This window comes from Aythya ferina (assembly GCF_964211825.1).
Source record: "Aythya ferina genome assembly, chromosome: 20".
In the NCBI taxonomy this organism is placed as follows: domain Eukaryota; kingdom Metazoa; phylum Chordata; class Aves; order Anseriformes; family Anatidae; genus Aythya; species Aythya ferina.
Window position 1 is genome coordinate 5683265 of NC_140318.1, and position 21783 is coordinate 5705047.

Genomic DNA, 21783 nt, shown 5'->3' on the forward strand with positions numbered 1-21783 from the left:
TATAGTCTGCTTTGTAGGGCAGAAAAAAAAAAGTCCCAGATTATGGGGAAAAAAGGAGAGGGTAAGGAAACAAAATATAAAAATATCCAGATGATATCCAGTTTCAGTTTCCACCCTTGTCCCTTCCCCCTCCCCCAGAAGGAGCCGGTCCTCTGCAACCAGAGGGCCGTGACACCCTGCAAAAGAGGTGGTAAATGTGGACGTACTTTAACAGTACTGAGATCCATGGGGTGTTTGATAATGTCATGATAGTCATGTAGTTCCAAGGCCTCTGCATCAACAGGCTTGTAAAAGGGCCATGCATAGGCTGCATGCTTCTTCGAGAGCATCTCCTTGAGAATGCTGTCACAGTACTTGAGGTGCTCAGAGAGTTTGCCTTTCTTCCCTGCATGCTGGGGGACCTCTCCGTCCTCAAGGTCCTTCTTTGGTGGTTTGATGGGCCGGCCGCCGCTCTCCCGTCGAGCGATGATTTTGGCCTGTTTGGGGTCCGAGAGGGGCGTGGGTGACTCGCTTCGGCTGGCAGTGATGGCAGAGGTGGTGGGCGTCGTCGTGTCCGCTTTTCGCTTCACTCCCTTTTTCTGAAACAGGAGATGGACAGGCTTCATGAGTGCATGCCCGGCTGTCACGCTAAGCTAGCAGAAACCTAGCCCAATTCATCCTCATTTCTGCGATCTGCCTGTCCTCTGACAGAAAACACAATTATTTCCCTGGGATAAATGGGACTTGTGACTAGAGGTTTCGACACACAATTCAGTGACCACAACACAATGTATTACTACACGTCATCTGAGCCACAGTAACCAGCCATTTGCACGTCTCCAACCCAACCCCAAACATGATGAAAAATGTGTTAGCTCTATGTATTTCACTGAGATTTAAACTAAGGACTCTTACCTCATGTTTGCCAAAGGAAAGGAGTGCGCCCAGTCGATTACTGCAGCTCAGCTGATGCATGGTGACTTAGTAAGTGTCAGTAACTTAACCACATGTCTGAGTCCCCAGTGGCAGGATCAGGCTATAAGTTCTGAACCAAAGCATATTAATCACCAAAGACCCATGAGCCCTCACTCCCTTGTATTTAGGGGATGTGCTAAGGTAGATTGTTTATTACGGACAAGAGTAAGAATTTAACGATTTTGCTTCAAGCAAATAAAACATACATCTCCCATAAATTCAAGCTGTGACTGTCCAGTCAGCTCTTTCTTGTGCTCCTAAGAAGGATCTATTCCTCTGGAGGAAACAACAACAAGAAAGGGGGAGGGAGGTTCCCCGGGGAAATCTAAGGCAAATCTTAAGTAAATCCCAAGCAAGATTAATTTTGCAGTACATATTTGGCAAACTCACTTCTGGGTTCATCCTTGAGTTTTAAAATTAAACTGATTCTCAGAAGCAAGTTATTTGAACAGAAACTGCAATATGAGACAGGCTTCTGAGGAGCACAGCATTGCTGCAAGAAGATCTGACTTACAATTCCCCTAGTAATTCTCCAACTATAGGGTTAAATAAGAAAAAAATCCAGAGCTCTGCTGACCCATGCAACCTCACAACAGGCAGCACCAACACTTTTGCAGTTAATGTATCAGTTCAGAGAACTGAGCTTTGAGCTACGCTTTGACTATTTTTTAGGTAATACACAGCTTGCTAGGAAAATTCCGGTTATTTAGAGCAACATTTTCATTTACCCATAAATTAACATATTAAATAGTGCAACACTAGTGACACCTCCCAGGAGATTACTCAGAAAGGAAGACAGAGCTAATGTACCCAAAACCTGTAGGCAACATCAGTCTCCTCCAACTGGAGTGAAAGGCTTATCGTGACCTCGTTTGTGGCAGAGAGGAACATTCCCAGTGCTGGGGTGTGCAAACCTTAATGGAATAGTCCCAGGAAAATCAGGGATTCAGTTCCAGAGGGAAGACACGCTTTGGGTTATATGGAGGAAAACAGGGGAAACCTCCAGCAGCCTTCTGATTGAGGGAGCACTGGCTAAGGCTGAGGTCAGATGAGAGCTCGTAACTGAGCTGGAGCAATTACAGGTGACAGCACCTCAGCTGGGGTGCAGTAAAACTAGCAAAACGTTTCTGAACCCACTGCAACTTGACAGCAAGCCCTTGTCTGAGCACATCCCAAAGGGACAACAGTGGCCAAGGAGTCAAATGCAGAGAAGTTATGCACACAACCAGCAGTAAGGGGATGAAAATAAAGCACTGCTCAGCAATCCTGCCTTCTGAAGAGGAAGGGGTCAAGTTCTCCATTTACCTTGACTACTGGTGGCGTAGGAGGAACCACAGGCATTATCGGAGCAGCAGGCGGAGGGGGAGCAGCGGCAGGAGGGGCAGTGACAGGCGGGACATTAGCAGTGATGGTTGGCACAGGGGTGGCAGCAATGACGGGCGTCTGAGACACAGCTGGAGGGACGTTCTGGAACGGGGCCGGCGGGGAGACGGAAGACACGGCCACTGCTTGCTGCGCTCCTTTCAAACGACAAAGTGAAAACACTGCAATGTATTGACGGTTACAAACGCCGACAGGACACTGTGAACAAAGTGACACCGGTGCTGCTGGATTATACAGTCACAGGCTTGGCAAAAGGATCCCAGTTCGGGGCCACAGGAAGAGCACAAAGGACACCGTGTGTGATTTGCTTGGTGCCATTACCCAGAGGCCAACAAGTTATACAATGAAAAAAGAGAGCTGGGTGCCTAAACTCCAGGTAGCCAGGCAAATGTCTCTTACACTATGCTTGAATTGTTAAAGAATTACCTACTAAAATAAAATTAAACAGGATATATAATAACTAATAACTAAAGTATCGATATGCCTGCATGTTTTTATAGCTGCGTTCAGCAAAGGATGCTGAGAATACACATCGTTACAAATTTCTCTCAGCTTGGATAAAGTTGCAGCTCCATTTGGCACCTGAGATGTGGGAAAACAAAGAGGAACAGTTGACTTTTCCAGCACAACAATTAGACTTTGTTTACAGAAAAAAAAACTTTCAACAATTTAATTCAGCCAACACAAGCTCCTTTATGAACTGTTTTACCCTGCTTTTGGATGTTTTCATCTTAAATCCATTTAAAATCAACTCAGGGTAAACTGAACTAAACTTAATTTTGACTGATATACAATAGTCTACACAGCCTTTTGCAATAGCTTAATAAATCCTTTATGGTCCATCACGCTTTATTCTGTGATGTTGCAACCGTGTGTGCAAAAGAAAAACTATCTGGGGTTTAGGAGTTTGGCAAGATTTAGTGTCTCTGCTGTGTCGGATTTCTGTTGGGACCTTGGGTGAGTTGTATAAACCCCGATGTATAAAGGCACCCTGCACCACGGTGTGTCACTTGCAGCAGGCTGGTGTGTCTAACTACCTTGTCTCTTCTTGCCTTGGCTTCCTCTTTGCACACAGAAAGCAACAGCACTGCCCTCCTTCACTGAAGCGTTGTGCAGATGGAAACATCAGATGGCAAGATGTTCGTGTGACAAATGGAGAGTGGCATTAGGACAGACAAGCCCTGAAACACCGGGTGAACGTTATCTATGCATCTTGCATTCCTCCGCTGCTCTGTTAGGCTACACGCTCCTTTCCTAGCCTTTTGCACCATTTGCAAAGTCATGCAGCTTAGAACATGGATCAGGCCTTACCAACAGGCTTGTAACATCTATGGTCACCGGATCGGGTTAATACCTGCACTCTGTGTGCCTGCTGACGGCTTACGACCTTTGCCTTTAGGAACCGGGGGTAACAACTCGACTTCCTCCTGAGGCATCTGAGCAACCTTCTGCAGAAATATCTTCTCCAGGGCTTGGGCCATGAGAACGATGTCATCTGTGGGCTGCAGGAAGAAGACAAGCCTGAGCTGCGTCATCTGCTCATTAAAAGCCAAGAGGTTCAAGATCAAGTTTTGAAATCCCCAGTGACACTGCCCTTCAAATAAATGATGGTATCCACTGAACTGACAATAAACAGCCTAGCTCTTCTCCCTCCTTGTACACTGCTCTCCTGCTTGTCTAATCCAGTCTACAATGCAATAATCACAGCCTCTAAATAGGCTACATCCAGAGAATATCAGGACTTCCAGCCGAAGCCTGACAGCTAGCATCCTGTGCATCAGCGTGGAAGCAGAAAACTGGAACAGATGAGCTGTCCTCCCTGCTTGCCAACAGGTCCTAGAGAAAAGCGTAAACATAAAGTCTGTGGCTTATACTAATTAATTTGTTTATTTCAGCTAGTTCTCCAGAATGGGTCAATGATGACAAACCACTGTAAGAAACAAAAAAAAACCCTGGCTTTTAACAAGCTAACAAAACAGCAAATAAGCCAAACCCAAAATAATAATAAGCAATCTAAAGGTGTACAAGTATGGAAGAGGCTCAGCAGAGGACAGAGTTACGCAACTTACTGAACTGCTCTCTGCTGCTAAAAGAGGCAGGAGACACTAGTTACTGATAGACAAGTATTGTAAAACTTAGAGCTAATAACACAAAACACCTGCATAAACCTTAGTTTACCTTGAAGAATTCCTAAATGAAAATAAGAGGAGTAAAAACTTGCTACATAACCCCCAAACAGCAATCTACATATAATTAAAAGGCACATTTGCCATTTTAAATGCTGTGAGGGAAGAAAGACACAGCACAAAGACAGCTTTGTGCATTTCAAGTAATGTGGTTGCAATTAGTGGCATTTTCAATCCTTGCAAGGAGGGCCTGTAGCACAAAGGAGCTGCCCTGTTCAAAACCTGCACTGTAACAATTGTAGGTGTTTTTTTTCCTAGGCAGTGCCCCAGCTAAGTGCTTGTCTGGGCTCTTTACCTTGTTATAAATATAACAATTTGTAAACATGGTGTTGAAATCCTGCATACATTCACTGGCACTCCAGTAATAGTTATGTTCCAGGCGCTTCTTGATAGTCCCCATGTCCATGGGGTTTTTTATTATTTTGTGATAATCCTGTTGGAGAAACAGGAAAGATGTTACATCTCCTGGTATAAAGATAGTGTGTTCACATCTCTCTCGAGTCCCAGCTTTCTCCTCTTTCCCCCTCCCCAAAAATACACATCCCCGTATTTTTGTGCAAAGTGCAAATATCACCTTTACTTTTATTTTCTAATTTGTAGCCCTTAACCTATCATTAGGAACTTGACTACAAGGCATCAGATCCCCCTGTACAACCACCAGCTCCCCCCAGTACATGCTCGAACACACAAACAGCTGCGTGGCCATTACCAGCTTTTTTGTAGGGACAGCTGGACAGGGAAGATAGTAACAGTGATATGTGGAAGAAAACACGCTTTCTGAGCAGCTCTATCTGGAAATTGATGGAAACCTTGATATCCCTTCACTGAGGTCACAGATGCCACTGCAGATTGTGCTGCAGAGCGGGACAGTGACACTCTTTGCATCTGGCTAACACCGCAGTGATGCAATTCGTGCTTGCGTGGGACCAGAAGTCAGGATAACAGGGGCAGCACTATCTTTGGCTTGTGTTCAGTTCAACAGTGAACTGGCAGCAGCAGTTTGGGAAACAGCAATTCTGCCTGCCTTTTTAAAAGACTGCCTCTGAAACGCTCGGCACTTACAGAGGTTTATCAGTGCCAGCTCTGGCTAAGACTGCACTAAAATCTTCAGTGACTCTCTGGGAACGGTCTCCAAAGGCTTCCACGTGTTAACCCAGTTTCTCTCTGGGCTGGTCTCAAGCATCTGTAGAGGCTGTGATTAGTCTGGAGACACTGCAGACACGCGAGGTTATATGCTGTAATTTTCTCATTCCAAAGAAAGGCAGCAGTGCCTCTCACTGCATGTGCACACAAAGCCACATACAGCCCCGAGCCGCTCTGAGCCCAACCCTCAGGCACAACCCAGGAGACCAACTTTTTTCAGGCAAGGCACACTGGGACAGAAGAGGCAATCCTGCTGGTTGCTGGGCTTGTGCAGATTTGCTTTGAAACATGTGAAAAACAATTACACTTCCAACTGACTCCTCCTTTTTGGTAACCTGCCCTAAAGCCACTTCAAAATGTCTCTCTGAGAAACTAAATCCATAAAAAGAAGACACATAGGAGCACAGACCTAGTGAAACATTATACATGTGTTAAGTGTTTTACTCTTTCGATTATCACTTTAAATAGCACCCATTAACAAAATTACTGAGTTCAAAGGACTCCTGACCCAGTCCATAAAATCAGGTCATAACCTGCAGTAACTGTAGCTCTCCAGAGCTAACATACCAGAACCACGCTCCCTCAATCCTATCCACAATCCTTGGGTTCAGAGCAGTCAGAGTAATTCTGTAATGACTTCGTAATGGGCTGCCTGGAGGAACAGCCAGCAGGGCACATGGGGGGCTCCGTGTTTAAGTGAGGCAGGTGGATGGGGGCTTGCCTCCAGGGCTGAGTTTTCACACCTACAGGACCACTCTGAAGAGGTGAATGTTGTGTGGTTCTGTTCCCTGGAATTAAGCTAATTAACTCACTTTTGTCATTTATGAATATCCTGGCTTTGTCTTGTACTACCTGGTCTGACAGAGACAGGATATATGTGTGTGTATATATATTTATATATATATCATTAAGTACAGGAGGCAGATGGATAAATACAACTGTTCTGTTAGTTCTGCTTCCAGTATGGTGTTTGAAACCACTTCACTCCAAGTATGCTTGGCAATTAGCTTCTCCTGACTCCCTCATCCCTGCAGTCAGTGTCAGATCCAGGAAGGCCTATCGGAAACACAAGTCGCTCTTAGCCTAGTACCAAATGCTCCATAGAGCACGGGTAGCAGAGCACAGACTTTAGGTCTGTCACTCAAATTGGACAGAGGTGGGACACGGCGTTGGGGGGAAGACACACAACAGTAACCACAGGCAAGCCACAAACTAAGCACTGTGCTTCAGTTGCTCTAAGGCAGCTTGCCTGTGTGGTGTTTCCTTCCCTCACCAAGCCAGGAGCAGTTTTCTCCTTCAGAGACCTGCACCTTGCAAGCTCTGTAAAATATAATCTTCGACTTCAGTGAGTCTGAGAACATTCGAGGTCATCTCCAAAAGCAACCTTACCACTCTGACCCGGGGATCAGAAAACCGATCCGATTAACATGCAGCTTTCCAAGAACACAACACCGAGAAGACGGTAGATACGTACCGGTAAATTCAATTTAATTGCATCAACAGGTTGGTAGAAAGGCCAAGCAAACTGATGCTTCCACAAGGTCTTTACAACCACATTTTGCATATATTGCAACTGGTTGGTCTTCCGGCCAGGCTTATTGGGATTAGTGACCTCCGGAGGCGGCGGATTCACAGGGCCCTGAGGAGCCTGAATTGCTGATGTGACTGTCGACATTTTCCTGCTCTTGCTCTCACTCGCTGTCACAGCGGCAGCAACTGGGAGATTTTCCTTCTTCCTTTATGCTCCCTGAATGGGACTGACATCCCATTTCCAGGGTCCAACCATGCAACCTACAGCAAACGAGGAAGAGGACAACGTGTAAATGCTGGTACTTATTTAAGGTAGGCACATTCAAGCACTATCAGCAGTAGAAGCGTCTTAATTCAAGCTCTTTACCCCATCTGCTTCATTCTTTGTAACAAACTTTGTCACCTTGATGATGGGCATAGCTCAAGACCCAAGAGAGAGTGGGAACAGCAATTCCCAAATTCAAAGCCTGCAGAGAGCCAGTAAGCTTCGCAGGACTGGTTCTTGCTTTATCTAGGTCAGAGAGCATCATTGTACAAATACACACGGGGCAGCACAAGAATACAGCCGGGATGTAATGCAGAAACTCCCATGAATGTGCTGACTCAAGCCAGTAAGTCCGTAGCACGCAGCCCCATGTAAACATAGCTATGCTGTCTCTGGACCCATGCTGGGTGGCACTGAGCCAGCTTGCACGCTTCCACACTGGTACAATGGTTCTCTAAGATCCCACAATCAAGAGCTGACTCCAGCTGTCAGAAGATCTCCACCAAGAGAAGTGAGCAGGCCTGCAGAGAAGTGCTGTGATCAGCCGTAAATGAAAAAGGCACCAGGAACATCCTAACTGGAAGCAATCTCTGCTTTGAATCTCAAATGTCTTAGTATGTCTCTTACTATGCCCAATTAACCGGACCCTCATGGAAGTTTCATATGGAAGATACAGGTTCAATATAAATGATAATTAGTGTTATATTGCTTTCCATGAGCTGGCTAAGAGAGCACTGCCATGCTCTCCCAAGGCATGCACGAAACACAGAAGAATACACAAATTGCAATATTTTATCCTATTTTTCCCTGGCAAACTCCAGCGGAAAAATGGTCTAGTATCACTGTTTCTTGTATACCATATGGTAAACAGCTCTGCTGTGTCATCTTCTGTAAACACTTGATATTTCAATTCGTATCAGAACTGTAGCTATGCTTCTTATGGCACACAGACCACAGTCACTTTCTAGAGGCAGATTATTTCAAATACGTTCAGAAAACCACAAATATACTCTCACTGACATATGCTTCTTTCTTGCACATAGAAACATGAGCAGGGACAGAAACTGCAGTAATGCAAGGAGAGAATATTAAGGCATCCTAGAAAAATAACTCTTCCTTGATACCTCCCTAATCATCTCTACTGAATGTCTGGACTAAATATAGAACGTCAACTTACCCTTTGAGCTGCTGATTAGACGATGGCAAAAAGTAAACACATGCCTAATTTAGGGAAATTTTACAAAAATAGATGTGTACAAAACATAAACAGATCTGCGACACAGAGGGATGTTTAAGTAGCCGTCCTCTCAGGCTTGCCCAGGCAGCAGAGGTATCTGCATTCCAGCATCCCGTAACCAGGACTGCGTTCTGGAAGCCCGGTGGCATTGTGAGCCAGGGACCACGGTGCAGAGCGGCCACCGCGCTGGGTGCCAGGGACACCCAAGTGCTCTGGGTGCTGCAGGCACTGGGTGCACCTTGCTCTGGCCCAGTTTGGTTGGCTCCGAGGCGTCCCTGGCTCCAGAATCCAGACCCAGGTTATTTTAGGTTTTATTTTAGGGTTAATTGCATGGTCAGCTCTTATGGAGCTGGCGTGGAAAAGTAATTCCGAGTGCTACCGAGCATTTCAGTTGTAAGTTTGAAACTAAGCGGTATATAACTTAAGTATTCCCCTTAAATACCCTAAGGTTAAATAAGACAATCCTCTCTCCGTCAATTTCTCCACCTCCTTCTACCTCTCAAGCTCCATTTCAGAGAGGATTTTTTAAATTTCCATCAAATCCCAGACCCGTAATTCAAAAAACAGATCTGGCTCCTGCCTCTCCCAGACTTCCCCTCTGACCTCAGCCAAGGCATTCAGGATCTTCACACCACGGCTCCTCATCTGTGCCACGGAGGGAATGGTATTTCCTTTCTGCCTTCATCCGCTCCACCCAGCAGCCTGCAAACTCTCTGGGACACACACACACCGCCTCTTCACGTGCACAGCGCTGCTCGTCCAGAGAAGGCTCGCTTAAACGGACTGTAATAGTCATCAGTGACATAACTCAGAAAGGATTTTAATTAAGAACATTAGCAAAAGTAGGGGGGGTGAATCATGACAGCCAGCTCAGCCAGTCCTCTGACAACTGATCCTCTGTAACTTGCATTTTCCTACTCATTACTTAGTGCAACCAAGAGTGGCTACAAACCCCAAGCCTCTTAGCAGCAGTCATTGAAATTCCGGATCCTGCAGCTGAAAGACAGGAATAGCTACCTGGAAGTATCTGCTCCTGCCATAAACGCAGCTTTAATGCACCTTCATCTCACTGCAGCCTTTTAACCCTTACTCCATCAGATTCCTCATCATCTGCCAGGGAAGCTGCAGATATCAGATCATCCCTTATTTTTATTTTTTATTTATTTAATTTTTATTTCCGTTTTTTTTAAAGTTTCAAAATAGTACTTCTTAAAAAAGGAAAAAAAAAAAAAAAAGCAGGATTAGGAGAAATCTGAAGCTGAGGGTACAGATATTTTGGCAATGTCCCACCTCCTAGCAGAGTGCATGACAATGTTTTCAGAGGCTACAGCCCCGAGTGAGACATTTACTAGCTGTCAGACCTCACTTATTATACAAAGAAAGCGAAGGCATGACCCTCTGACCTTCTCGACCTCTCAGTCAAATCATCCAACATGACACTTAAGCAGACTCCTGCACAGAAATCAAGCAGACTTCCACAAATTGCCCCATTTAATTGTAGAATTAAAATACACAGCTCTGGTCCAAGAGCTTCAGCATCTTCTGAAACTGCATGAATATCAACAGTTAAACTATTTGTGCAGCACCTCACTGCACGAGGTGCTGCACAAACCTGGAAGGAAGGCTGCCAAAACCTGCCCTGGCACAGACAGCACGTGCATTTTCCACTGAGGGCCTAAGGTTGGACTTCTTAGCCCAGAAGTAATTACTACTTAAAGTTAAAATTTTAAGTTACTACTTCTCCTGCTCCGCAGACCTGTAAGGTTCAAGTAACAGAAGCTGTCCTTGATTTTTCTGGCCACACGTCTGATATTACAAATTTGAAGTACGCCCTTTGCTGCCATAAACAAAGAGCGCACACTGCTTGCCACATTGTGCATTTCTCCTCGTTCTTACCCACCCCAGATTGAGGAGATAATTAAAAGCAAAACCCAAACCCAAACTTTCCAATAAATCCTGCTTCTGTGGAGTTTAAGTCTGTCCTTTTGTGCTAAGTTGCAACCTCAAGCGTGGCATCCAGCAAAGCTATGGGGTTTGGCTTGTCCTTCAGCCAAACCACCCATCAAAAAAAAACACAGGCTGGAAGTTTGTTTTCTGTTGTTGTTTTTCAAAAACATTTGTTTCACTGAGCTGCTTGCATGGGTCAGTCAGCGGAGAGACAGTTGGCACGGAGAAAACATGTTAATAATTCCCTGTCCTAGTAGGATAACATTTGACTCAGCTGATGCTACCCACAGACTGTCTGCAGTGGTGGAGACTGTTTTAAAATAAGCTATAAAGCCCCATGAAATGTGCACAGTGCCAGCAAGCCTGCTGCTTCAGCTAACGGTTCTGCCACTTCCTTTGGCAAGGCAGAACATTTAACGGATGGCTCCGTCCCTTGCTGCTGTTCCTGCAGCACAGGAAGGTGTTTGTTTTGATTGCAAAATTAGAAGGTAGCGAGCTTTATGCTATCAGGCGAGCCCAACAACTTTCTCTTTCTGCCCTGTAGTATTTCTGCGTGGTTACTTGGACTTCGACCAAAAACTGGTGCAACTCCAACCCAGCCAGGAGCAGCCACATAAATCTTCCTATCAGGGAAAATTATCAAGCTGAATAGATGTTCCTTGACCTCATCTTCATCTGCGCTGAGGTTGACAATTTGGTAGCAGGGGCTGGGCACAGATCAGGGTCCCTTAGCTCCAAGCACGCTGCAGGCACACAGCAAGACCCTGTTCCTTGCTTGAAGAGCCAGTGCTTGCCATGCACGGTGGCGATGTGATTTGCCTGGGCACCCCCAGCGAGCCCGTGGCAGAGCCCTGACCCCCAGACAGAGCCTAAATCCTCAGAGAAACACCACCTCCGAGGTAGCACTGCTCAAGCAGACGTGAAAAGCAGAGGCTGAGCTTTTCTGAAGGTAGGATGGAGCCAGAAGCACGCAGAGACAGCAGGGCAGCTGGAGCGGGCACCTGCTCTCTACTCTCCAAGCATTACTGCCCCACCTCAGCTCTGTGCAACAACCAGAGCAGACGCTTGGTCCCTTTTCCTGGACAGCAGCAATAGCTGAAAACGTGGTCAGATTTGTCATCGTGTGTTATTCCCCACCTCGGAGAAGCCACCGGGCCGTGCTCGCGCTGCCCAGACTTTCTTACAGCCATGGGAGAGGTTCAGCATGCTCTTATGGCTTCGGAGGTGCAGAAATTAGAAACTGGGGTTATGAGAAAGGCTGCCCTTCAATCAAATCCCCGCAAACACAGATTGCTGCCAAGGCAGAAAAGCACATGGCTATTTGGTTATAAAGCATGCAAAGGGCGGTGAGCAGAACTGCTTTCCCAGCCTTTCCTGAGTTGCCTAACTGAAGAGTGAGATTCTTTTTATCTTGATGCCACTGTGATTACGCATATATTGCTCGGTACATAAGCCACTTCAGCAGGAAGATGCTGAATAGCAACGGGAACTGAAAGTACAGAGCATTCGATTCTAACTGTGGCCAGGCAAAGTTTAGTAGAAGCAGCAAGTGAATTTGGTTTATTGGAGAACCCAGAAATCCACTTGGGTAAATCAAACACCACCCAAATGAGGGGAATATTGCTTTTCTCTCAAGTGCCTGTTAGCAAGCCATTTCCTACCCAGAAATCTCTTTTTGTCCAAACTGAGCAGCTTCCATTACCTTTACAATACAGTATCTCCAGAAAGAAAATGAGGGTATGGAGTCCAAAGATCCCTAAAGCAACCAACTGCCTGATCCACCCCTCTTTATATCCCCAGGAATGATTTCCATTCATCTTGGAGACAGCTGCATTACCCTTCATTATAGTACGTGAGCCATACGGCCCCCAAAATCTACCCATTAACACAACCTTAACCTCAGGTAAGATCATGAAGTATCATGAAGTGAGGGTAGTTGTATCCATTTCATGCCTCTGGCTGCAGAAAGCAAGGGACACAACGCCTCTCCTCCAGGCTCCTCGGAGAGAAACAGGGCAGGTGTGTGATGATGCAGATGCTCTTCCTTCTTCACAGCCCTGCATAGGAACCGAACTTCAGGCAGCTTTTACTCCCCACTAACTCCATGTCAGCATGAACGTTCCCTTTAAACGCACAGGGATCTGCAATTTAAGACCAAGGCTCGAGGGCAGATGATTTGCTTTATCAGCCAGCGCTGCCCTGGCAGACACACGCACGCTGCACACAAGATGCTGCCCCCTCCGAGCTGGGGATGAAGCGTTTGCACCTGGCCTCACTGCAGGAAACAGCAATTTGGCTCGCAAGTGCAGCTTTGCACTCCGAAAGTCCATTCAGCTGTCCTTCTCGTCTCCCACATCGTTAATTCCACGCAGAGATTTGCCTTTTGTGTACGTTATTTTGAGCACAGCCCCAGTAACATCCCAAGACTCACAGACATAACTGTGCACTTTGCTTACTTCTGCACGAGGGAGGGAGATCACAGCAGACTAACCGGGTTCCTTCGCTTCTGGCTTGGTTAGCTGAAGGCTCCTTGGATGCTATGGATGGATTTCCCACCCTTGATTTCTCCTTAGCTAACACAAAGGCAGGTGTTTCCTCAGCGAGGAGCCTCACTGGTAGATAAGAGTTAGCCAGAGGTGTAGCTGTTAATTTCAAGGGCTTGCAGTTCCGACACATACTCAGCATTTCCCACAACTCAAGATGCCTTACATCACACCTTCAAACTTCAGGGTACCCAAAAGTTACTTTACCCTAACTATAAAAGCACTGGGGACTTCTACGAGCACTGCTCTTGGCACCCCAGGTAAAAAATTTCTTCTGATAATTATGGGCCAAAGCATTTCTCTCCACCGAGCTGCTAAAACCACCGAAAGCACCTCCCGAGTCTGAGCAAGAATTGAGATGCACGTCACATACTTTCTGCAACACAAATCATATGGGGCTCAACTGCTTTCTAAAGGCTGCAGCTTCAAGTGCAGGGAGTGATGTTTCACAGTATAACAAGTTTATTTTCATAGCTTTGAATTTGCTTTTGAGAACAGTTTAGACAACCACCCTCAGTAATGGATTAGGCACGGTTGATCTTATTTGGTAGCAGGGCGAAGGACAAAATGACCTCTGGACATTTCTTCCAGCCCTACCATCTTGTGGTTCTCTGAGAACAGACAAATTTTAACTCAGCCATATGTTGGTTGTGTGCAAGCCCTTCAGTTATGTGCACTTTTGTTAACAAGGCTACAGGAGGAAAGACGAGTGTCAGACTGGTTAGGGAGTTCACTCTGTGTTGGATTCCTCACTAGGGGAGTTCAGCCAGCTTGAGACCTCATTCTGAGCTGAGGATTGGATTAAGACTTGTGAAATAAAGTGAACTGCACTTACAAAAAGTCTTCTTGGAAGCATGTCAGCAAGTTAGCTAGGTGACCTATAATGAAAACATTAATGAAAGCTTAGCTGTAGCAGTAGAAGTAACCTATGAAGAAGTTTCAGAGTGGACAAAGCAGCTAGTGGCTTGCACGTGATACTCTGGGAAGACTGAGTCAAATCTGTGGGACAGGAACGGGTAGGTGCTTAACAGGAAAGCTCTAGTGGTTGTGTCTTTCACAAGATAAACCAATTACCCGTTTGTGGCAATGAAAAAAAAAAAGGGGGGGGGCTGTTTCAGCTTTCATTTTCATTACAGAGATTTGTAACAGAAAGGCAAGTGTTTGGGAGACTCACATGCCCGGGCAGAGTCTGCTCGTGCCACTTCTTCCTAGCAGGGCAAAGCAGAGATGCGATGAAGTTACCTTGCATGACCCAGAAGGTTGAACCCACACCGCCTCGCAATCGTGGGCAGAGCCGGAGAGACGCCAGGCAGCCGGCAGTCAGGGTTCAGAGAGAAAGGAGATAAGGTGAGCCTGCTTCTGGGCACGTGCCCTCTCGTACGTAACGCACTGCGACACGCCTGCTGGCACCACACCTTCACATCGAGGGCTTCTGTGGCAACGTGCAGAACTGGTAGAGGGGTTATTGCAGCGCCCCAAAGCCCCGCATGTGTAGCAGAAGCCCTGCAGCCTCGGGCGCCAGGCAAAAAGAAAATGCTGGGAAGGTGCTGGCACGCAGCCACATACCATACAAGCTCCCAACATGTCAGGAGCGGGAAGGGGGGGGGACCCAGGGGAGGCAGGAACGTGGCTGAAGGCGCATTGGAAGGATGGTGTAAACCACAGCCCCGACAGCATCGCAGCGTCTCCGTGATTCAGTAACCACTTCAAGCCCCATCCTGCGAAGCGCTGAGCAACTTTCCCCTCTCGCTCAGCTGCACGGTTTCTGCGGCTCCGCGCCTCTCCGCAGATGGGTTTTGCAAAACTTATCACCTACAAGATACAACTAATTGCTCCATCGAGATAAACCTCTTTCGAAGGAAGGTTTAGGCAAAGACACAAACTCAGGCTCTGCACGCTTTTTGGCCCCTCAGCCTGGCTCAACCCCTTCTCTAGGGGTCTGTTAGGGTGAGAGAAAGTTAAACAGAAGGTTAGGTGCTACCTGGGGTTGGGAGGTCTGTTTTCAAAGAGGCAGGCTTGTGGGTGCTCCTATTCTTGGGGTTGCAATTGCTCTGATAGATGATCTGGCCAGCTCTACCCAGCCCTGAACACGCAGCCTCTTGCAGCAGACCGTGACCCCAGCCAGAGAAGTGTCATTGTACAAGCATAAGGTGTGCAAGATCGTGGAGATCCCGGTCTCTGTCATCGCATTTCCTAAAAACACAACAAAGAAACTGGAGCCCTGCCAAGGAAAGTAATCTCCACATTTACACAGAAGTTGACCAGGGAAGAGAAAAAGTTAAACGATCCCGGATTCAAAAACCTTGCTGCTGGGCAAAGGGGAAGACTCTAGAGGCTCGGCCACAACTCCTACAGACTGGCCAGTTCTGCAAATTCAGAACCAGCACAAATGCTGCCTGCTGGATGCCTTCCCTGGTACTCCACCGCTGGATGTTTCGGGTATGCATGATCACTTTAAACTCCTCAGATGGTCAGAACCTACCATTCCGCCTCTATTCACCCTCACTTCTGCACTCAGGTCTGTACTTTAAGATCCATCTGAATTACAAATCCACTTGCACGCTTGGGTTTGAGCTGCAGTCACCCATTTATTAGCATCCTGTGGGCCAGCATTCCCAATTGCTTTGCCAGTGGGAGACCGAAGCTGTGTGACAACCTGACCTGCCTTCACCACGAGCTTTCTTGTACCAGATCTCAGTGGCACGGGATCTGTGGGTCCCTCCTTGCTCAGCCATCAGAAAACACCACCACAGTGCACAAGGAGCAAAGGAAAGAAAATCTCACTTGCTGCAAGCTGCTAGGAAGAAAACATGTCTCAAAGTTCAGGAGCAACAGGTCTGTCCTAAACACACCACCAAGGTGGTACACAAGCAGGCCTAACCTGTTCATCATTTCAGAACTGGATGGAGATGAAAGGGTGCTAAGAAGTTTTAACGTGGTATCCACTGGCTTCAGAAGTCAAGCTAAGGTGCCTTTTTGCTTCCTTTCCTTCATGGAGCAAAATTTGTGGAAAGAAACAAGTATTAGCAAGCAGATAAACTGGGAGAGGAGACAGGCAGTCAACTCTGAAAAGGAGAAAAGACCTACGTCCTGCAGGAGAAAGCAAGATGAGGAGAAAGTCGGGAAAAGAAAGGAGAAAAATAGAGAAGAGACAGGAAGTTAAAGCTTCCCATTTCATGCAGCTTGAAAAGGCGACTGACCACAGGCTTCTGTTAGGTGCTGCATCACACACATCCGCTCCCACTTCTGTGGGGTACAGGCTGGTGTGAGGGGGAGAGGAGCCCGGGTGTACTTCATCCAGGCTCAGTCACTGGCATTGCTGCTGTGCAACAACACAGAAAGGACCATCACGGACCAGGACTTCGTGCCAGATGCTTTATGAGGACTCTGCATGCTGTAGGAGACGCTAGCCTCTGCTCATGACCACCCATTGAAAGTGTGCAAGAGTGGGATGGGGATAGGGACTGTAAGCTGGAGTCTGATGGAAAGGGCAATGAACTGACAGGTTGGACACCTCGGTTTAACCATGTTCCACCAGGCTGTGTGCAGACATCAACCAGCCCGACAGAGAGATCATACTGCCCAGCCGTGACCAAGCACAGGGCAGCACCCACATGGCCTCTGCCCTAAGGAGAGGCCCAGGCAGGCCACAAAAGGGAGGCCCAGGCTGGCAAGATGCAGTGACCTAAAGAAAAAAAAAAAAATCACAGCAGTTCAACACCAGTTTCGTGCCCTGTCAGCACCGCATCCCACCTCCTTCAAGGCTCTGTCTCTTAATTCCCCACGCTCATCTATTACTTTACAGCCAAACTGCCCCAAAGTGTGACCTATCCAACACACTACGGCACATTCAACCTGTGACTCCAGAAGTCAGCTTTCCCAATTTCAAGTTAGCGAACCATCCTGAAGTCACATTATTAAAAAAAATAATACTACTGCTCTGGCACTGCCCCAAGTTTCAGATGATACGTGCATAATAGAAGCATTTATGTATGCCCATTAAAGCTTAACGTGGCAACACCCGCAACGGCTTCAGAACTCTTAATGGGATTATGGCATGTCTATACCCTTGCAGGGTTCTCTTTTTTTTTTTTTTTTTTTTTTGCTTTTTAAAGGATGTGATCTGCAGCTAAACATTTGCGTTCTGAAAAAGACAGTCAGCCCTTCCCCTTTTGAATCAGCATATGGTGCTCTGTGTACTTGTAAAAGTAGAAAACTCACATCCATCCAGTTTGATTCAGTATACGGCGAATAAATTATACATAATCTTTCCACAACAGGTTTTGTCATGATTGTTTCTTTTTCTGATCTTTGATTTCCAAAGAGAGATTATTGGACACAAAGCATTTTGAAGAAAAGGAGAAAACCAAAAAAAAAAGCGAGAACGAATACTTCCCTGCTGGGCAGAACATCTCTGAGCTTGTGCTATACCTGCAAAGAATTACAAAACACAAAAGAGCTACAAAACAGGATGCTGACATCTCCGCTCAGTGCTCGACTCCCCGTGCTGTGGGCTTATCAGTTCCCCATTTGTAAAATGGGGATAGAAATACGTCCCCTATCACTCACAATTAAAGCCATTTGTCTTTTCCCATGCATTTACACAGCCCATTGAACATCAAGTCCTTTACAGTGCTATGATGATACCAATTTTTACGGAAAAAACAAAACCAAACAGACACTACACTTAGAAACTAATATTTCTGAGGTACTCAAATACCATGACTTGGGTCTAGGAATACTTTAGTGCATATATAGGTACATATATATACATAAACACTAATTGTCATTTGAAAAAAGTAGAAATTAAACTGCCCTCTGCTTTATATCCTGCTCCCCAGTAACAGGGTGCTCTTTGGGCATGTTTCTGAAAGATAAACCACACCACCACAGAGGTCTCCCGTGACACCTGCTAGGGAGGGGTTTTCAGATACAGCCACCTTCATCTCAAACTGACAGCCTACAGGGAACAGGAAGAGCAACTCCTCTTAATGAAACTACATATAAAAAGTGTTCGGAGTAAAGTACAGAATACAGAGCCCAGGTGATCAGTTCCATTCCTATGTGTTACCTGCTGGAAGGATGGCTTTCTGCTGCGTGCCTAACGACCTACACCACAAGGCTCCCCTACATCACTAGCGCTGCACGACCATCTCTCAGCATCACTAATGCCACTTACAGTGCTACAGACATTACCCTCAGGGGCAGCTCCACGCAAACATTGACAGAGAAGACAGACTTCTAGCGAGCAGACACAGATCCACACGCTAACTCCTTAGAAGCATTTCACAGCACAGAGCAGAACCTCCTAAGGAACTCAGAGAAAGCATCTTCTGTCACCAACAGACCTCTTGCACACTTCTTGTGCTCCAACACCTTCTCCTACTCCATTTTTAAACTTATTTTTCATACACTGATATGACTAAACATACTATTTTGAAGAATAGAAGATTGATTTTAGGACAAAAAGCATTAAAAGTGGAGTAAGCAGGGATCAGCCGCTACTGGTGTAAATCATGCTGGGTTTACAGTACGGCGACTTTCCCGAGCACACAAAGCTCACCTAAATCAATACACGACATTCAAGTCAGTTTAAGGGTTGGACAATGAAGTGAAATGGATTGAATTACCATGACATAAAATTACTACTCGTTAGCTGAGCCGCAGTAATGTTACACTTGGTAACAGGGCAGAGCAAGCACACTCCCCCCCAGGTTAATTATTGCAGCTTGGCTGGCACAGGAGCAGCAACTTGCTGGGCTGCAGCAGCCCTCCCGTTTACAAACAGTGCTTCTCCCTTAAAAACATTAAAAGTTAGGTTGGTGTAACCCATTTATCTGTTTCTAGACCAGCACAAGCACCTCTCCTGAACAAACATGCTGTCCCAGAACAATAACTCAATGGGTTAACTCAGAGCAAACAAGTGCAAAAGGCTGCATGTGGGCCACTATTTCAGAGGAAAGGAGAAGAAGGGAAGAAGTTTGGATTTTGAAGCCTGCATCCTGCCTGTGCAGGGAGCTGAGGCTGCTAACTGGGGGAAGGAGGGGAAGGAGCTCCCCTCACCTAACAAACAAGGGAAGGATCCCAACAGCAGGATCTGGGCTCCCCCAGACACAGCTCCCGCTGCGAGCACCCAGAGCTTAGCTCCCTGCAAAGTGAAGACACAACCCCTAAGCCTCTCTCAAAGCTCCTGCAGGAAAAGTAAAACTTGTGGGCTGAGATAAAGACGGTTTAATAGGAAAGAAAAGGGGAAGGAAAAAAAAAGAATACATGAAACAAGTAACGCAAAATGTAATTGCTCAGCACCAGCTGGCCGATGCCCAGCCAGTCTCCAAGCAGCAGCAGCCCCCCTAGCAAGTTCCCCCTGGTTTTATGGTTCAGCATGATGCCATGTAGTATGGGATATCCCTTTGGCCAGGTTGGGTCACCTGTCTTGGTCCTGTCCCCTCCCAGCTTCTGGTGCACCCCAGCCTCCACCCTGGCAGTAAGGTGTGAGAAGCTGATGTCCTTGACTTGCTGTGAGCACTGCTCAGCAACAACTACACCACCAGCATGTGATCGGTATCATACTGCTCCTAAACCCAAAACAGGGCACCATGCTAACAGCTACACAGAGAATTAGCTCCATCCCAGCTGAAACCAGGATACCGACGAAGTTCAAGGCAAAGGAAGCACAACCACCACAGCGTGGACACAAGCACCATGCTGCTTATTCCGAGCAAACGAGGTCATTCCCACAGCTGACCTGGGTCAACCAGGACTGAGTCTAAACCTCGAAGTCTGAAGCTGAATGGGCTTGGGGTTGGAATCGTTTAAGCCAGGTCACGCTCTTCCAGATCAGCCCCCATTTCACAGAGATTTCACCGCGGTTCGTCTTTGCTCCACCTGTTGCATTGCTGGTGGAGAGGAAAATGTCAAGGTCTGGTCCAGTAAAAGGAATGAGAAACTCAAACAAACCTCCTCCTCTGCCCAGGTTATCCGAGTCGCTGAAATACACCCAGACATGATGGTGTCTTCTTATCAGACTCAAGCTGGAAAAAGGCTGAGGCCCGGCAAGGTGTGAAAAGAATCCAAAAGAGGCAAGTGTTGCTTCAGTCAGTACCTTATCAGCAAGGCTGGGGGAAGGAACAAGGACTAGGAGAAAAAGCAGCCTTAACAGCGCATTACAGTGAGTTTCCACACTGCTCTCCCGAAGAATTTAAATCCTTTTAACATTGCCTTTTGCAGCAAGTGGGTTAAAGAATACTTCCTCCCTTTTACTGCACCCCAAAGAAAGATGTTCACCTCCAGCAAGCACTAACGATTGACAAAGCCCCACTAACATCACAGTGAGATACTGTGGAATGAAAAGCTCGAGACGCACACATCCTTCCAAAATGTCCTGACAGCTCACTGAGCAGCACAGCAAACAATGGCTCCTTCCTAATTCCCAGAACTTGACTGCTTACAGTGGTGTTCTGGGCTATTACTGGAGAATAATGTGGCAATTTAAGGGGAAAAAAAAATAAAAAAGCAACAACAAAACAAAACATAAGGTTCACGGTAATGATTGGGAAACCCGCTGCAGATTAATGAATTCTGCAAATTAGCAAAGAAGGAGCAAGCGGGATTAAAGAGAAACAATCGGCAACGCTGAAATGCAAAACGCTCTTTGTGCATTTATTTAGGTGAGCGCAGTTCTGCCTGCACCGAGAGCACCTGATAGCTTACCGAAGTAGACAGAGGGTAATATATTTTGTAAAAGTAATTAAGCCTTTGAAACATGAGACCTCTACATCACTCAGCTGCTGCTGAGGAGAGGGATTTGACTCCCGAGTTGTTTGTGCTGTCAGCGGGGCTGATCAGGCTCCCAGATTACTCCGGGGAGAAGGAGCAGGGCTCCAGGAGCGCAGCCAGGCTGGGCTGGAAGCACACAGCCCCCCGCCCCACACCCCTCGCGTGTTGTGGGAGCACACAAGCGCCCTCCAAAAGCCAAGAGGCAAGAAATAAACAGCGCCTTTCACAACTTGAACCACGAAGTGCGGGTAAAAACTCGTGGAAGTGCCAGGAAGCAGTGAACCAGGCTGTATCTGCAAACACCAGCACGACCAGCCTTAAGGGGCAGACAGAAGAGCAGCACTGCTGCCTAGCATACACTCCGAGCGGGCCCATCAGAGTTTTAACACATGGTTTTCTTCCGAATATTTTTTAAATGACAAGAACTAAAGTTTTTGAAAGCACCTCAGTGCTAAAACAACAACAGCTTTATTTCCAAAAGTAATCGAGCCTCGTTTGGAGTCTGAGCTGCTTTAATTTTAAATACGAAGTCACTTTGGAGAACAAACCTCAGACATTTCACATGCATTCTTTTTTAAATTTAAACTCTGCAGGCACAGGTCACTAAAACTAAAAAAGCCTTTCACTGGGCTAGCTACTGCCTCAGCTCCCAGCACCACACAGGCGGCGCGTACGGAAGACAATATTGCAATCAAGCTAACGCCAAATGTTGAATAAGACTATTACCCTCTGCCCAATCCTTTTATTAAACGTTGTCTCGGAGCACTAAGTACATGCGTAAGTGAGTATTTTTAACCAGCGTGGAGTAAAGAGAAAGAA

At 46.6% G+C, this 21783-nt stretch overlaps 1 protein-coding gene across 7 annotated transcripts in view; it reads right to left on the reverse strand.

Annotated features, from left to right (window-relative positions):
* BRD3 (bromodomain containing 3) overlaps positions 1-21783 on the reverse strand; it is a 42554-nt gene that overhangs the window by 18516 nt on the left and 2255 nt on the right. For 4 of the 7 annotated variants that reach the window (XR_014685089.1, XR_014685090.1, XM_084494305.1 and 1 more), the window contains exons 2-6: positions 7141-7457; positions 4819-4956; positions 3692-3839; positions 2260-2474; positions 207-578 (exon numbers count right to left, since the gene is read on the reverse strand). Coding sequence is in view for 2 of the 7 variants with exons in the window: in XM_084494305.1 (XP_084350431.1) it covers positions 207-578; positions 2260-2474; positions 3692-3839; positions 4819-4956; positions 7141-7341 (1074 nt within the window). In the remaining 5 variants the exon portion in view is untranslated. Of the gene's footprint in view, positions 1-206; positions 579-2259; positions 2536-3691; positions 3840-4818; positions 4957-7140; positions 7458-21783 lie in introns of those variants that run through there. The other 3 variants (XR_014685088.1, XR_014685091.1, XR_014685092.1) reach the window with 3 other exon arrangements.